We start from the raw sequence: 2,108 nt of genomic DNA on the forward strand, positions 1-2,108 counted from the left end.
TATTGGGAAAAGCCTTTATCACATTGATTGCATTTGTAGGGTTTTTCTCCAGTATGTTTCCTGATATGTGTTTGGAGACTACGTTTCTCAGAAAAGGCTTTATCACATTGATTACATTTGTAGGGTTTATCTCCAGTATGTGTTCTTCTATGAGTTTGAAGAGTACTGTGTTGTGAAAAGGATTTGGTACATTGATGACATTTGTAAGGCTTCTCTCCAGTATGTGTTCTTTTATGATTTTGGAGGTGAAAGCGTTTTGAAAAGGCTTTATCACATTCATCACATTTGAAGGGTTTCTCTCCAGTATGTGTTCTTATATGAATTTGGAGATGACCATATTGGGAAAAGGCTTTATCACATTGATTACATTTGTAGGGTTTTTCTCCAGTATGTATTCTTATATGTGTTTGGAGACTACGTTTCTGTGAAAAGGCTTTATCACACTGATTACATTTGTAGGGTTTCTCTCCAGTATGAATTCTTTCATGCCTTTTAAGATGACTGGGCGTTGCAAATCCTTTACCACATTGATTACATTCATAGGGTTTCTGTCCAGTTTGTGTTCTTTTATGTACTCGGAGACTTGTGTAAGGTAAAAAGTCTTCGANACAGTGAATAACTTCAGAGGGGATCTTTTCTGTATGAATCCTTTCATGCCTTTGGGCATGACTGTGAGCATGTAAATCAAAGGCTTTACCAAGTTGAGTATATTCAGAGGATTTCTCTGCACTCTGACTCCTTTCAAACCTGAGAAGAGAATTGGCCCATGTGAGAGCTTTACCACATGGATGAATACTTTCTTCTTGTTTTTCTGTTTGTTTGTTTGTTTGTTTTTTACTTATATGAAAGTACACTGTAGCTGTCCTGTCTTCTGACACTCCAGAAGAGGGAGTCAGATCTCATTATGGATGGTTGTTAGCCACCATGTAGTTGCTGAGATTTGAACTCAGGGCCTTCAGAAGGGCAGTTGGTGCTCTTAACTGCTGAGCCATCTCTGAACTCCTAGAATACTTTCATCTGTAAGATTTAATGTTACTATTTGTCTAAATGTAAAGAGGCATCAGATCTTTTATCACTTTGCTTACATTCATGCTGTTTCCCTACATTACGGGTTGTTTCTCATGGTTAGAGACACCTGAGAAGGTATGAACATTGATTACATGGCTCAGTTTTACGTATTCTTTTTCTATAAATGTTGTTCCCGTACTTGAAGAAAAGTGGAGGAAGTCAGAGCTTTAATGCACTAAGTGTATTACAAATTTTACTGTACTGTAGCTCATAGTATATTTGCAAAGTGAACCAGGAGAAATAGGAGCATTTCCACATCCCTAGGACTCAAGAGAATTATCTCCAGAATAAGGTTGCTGATGTATTGCCATCAAAGGTGGAAATGTAATTAACTGTTAACTTGTATTATGTTCAAAAAGTCTACTCTATAACTGCAACCCACTATATATCTTCTAATAGTTTTAGGAAAGGGAGGGAAAGAGAGAGAGAGAAAGACAGACAGTCATAGTTTTTGGAATATCTGTTTGGTATACATGTTGTGTACCCATTATAAAATATTATATAATTATGAAAGGAAGTCCAATACATAAAATGTTGAAGTTTGCATTCACAAGGTTTGACTCATTGTTCTCATAGACATGTGAAATATGGATTAAGGTTACTGCAAAACCTCCTACTCACCTCCCAAATGCTGCCCTTCTAACTAAACTTAGCACCAACACTGCTAATAAATGAGTACAACCAGGTTAAATATAGACTATTTGCTTCTTAGCAGCTTTTGGACATATATTTATCAACTATTCAGTTTGTATAGCTTTTCCAAAGTAAACAGAAACAGACTGCCAGTTGTACTGTGTAGCACTAATAGGGCTATGTTTCAAATTGGGGATATACATTAAGGCATTGTTTCCTTGTCCTCTTTTTTCTTTTTAGTTTTTGAGACAGGGTTTCTCTGTACAGCCCTGGCTGTCCTGGAACTCACTTTGTAGACCAGGCTGGCCTCGAACTCAGAAATCTGTGTGCCTCTGCCTCCCCAGTGCTGGGATTACAGGTATGTACCAACACGCCCAGCGCTTGCTCTCTTTCTTTTTTTTTTTTTT

At 37.4% G+C, this 2,108-nt stretch overlaps 1 protein-coding gene across 1 annotated transcript in view; it reads right to left on the minus strand.

Moving 5' to 3' along the window:
* The window catches only part of LOC110307688 (zinc finger protein 120-like), a 514,417-nt gene that overhangs the window by 10,300 nt on the left and 502,009 nt on the right, over positions 1-2,108 (minus strand). Inside the window, exon 4 of the mRNA XM_029468230.1 lies at positions 5-747. Coding sequence (XP_029324090.1) covers positions 5-747 — 743 coding nt within the window. The remainder of the gene's footprint in view (positions 1-4; positions 748-2,108) is intronic.

The sequence above is a fragment of the Mus caroli genome, chromosome 13 (genome assembly GCF_900094665.2).
Source record: "Mus caroli chromosome 13, CAROLI_EIJ_v1.1, whole genome shotgun sequence".
Lineage (NCBI taxonomy): Eukaryota > Metazoa > Chordata > Mammalia > Rodentia > Muridae > Mus > Mus caroli.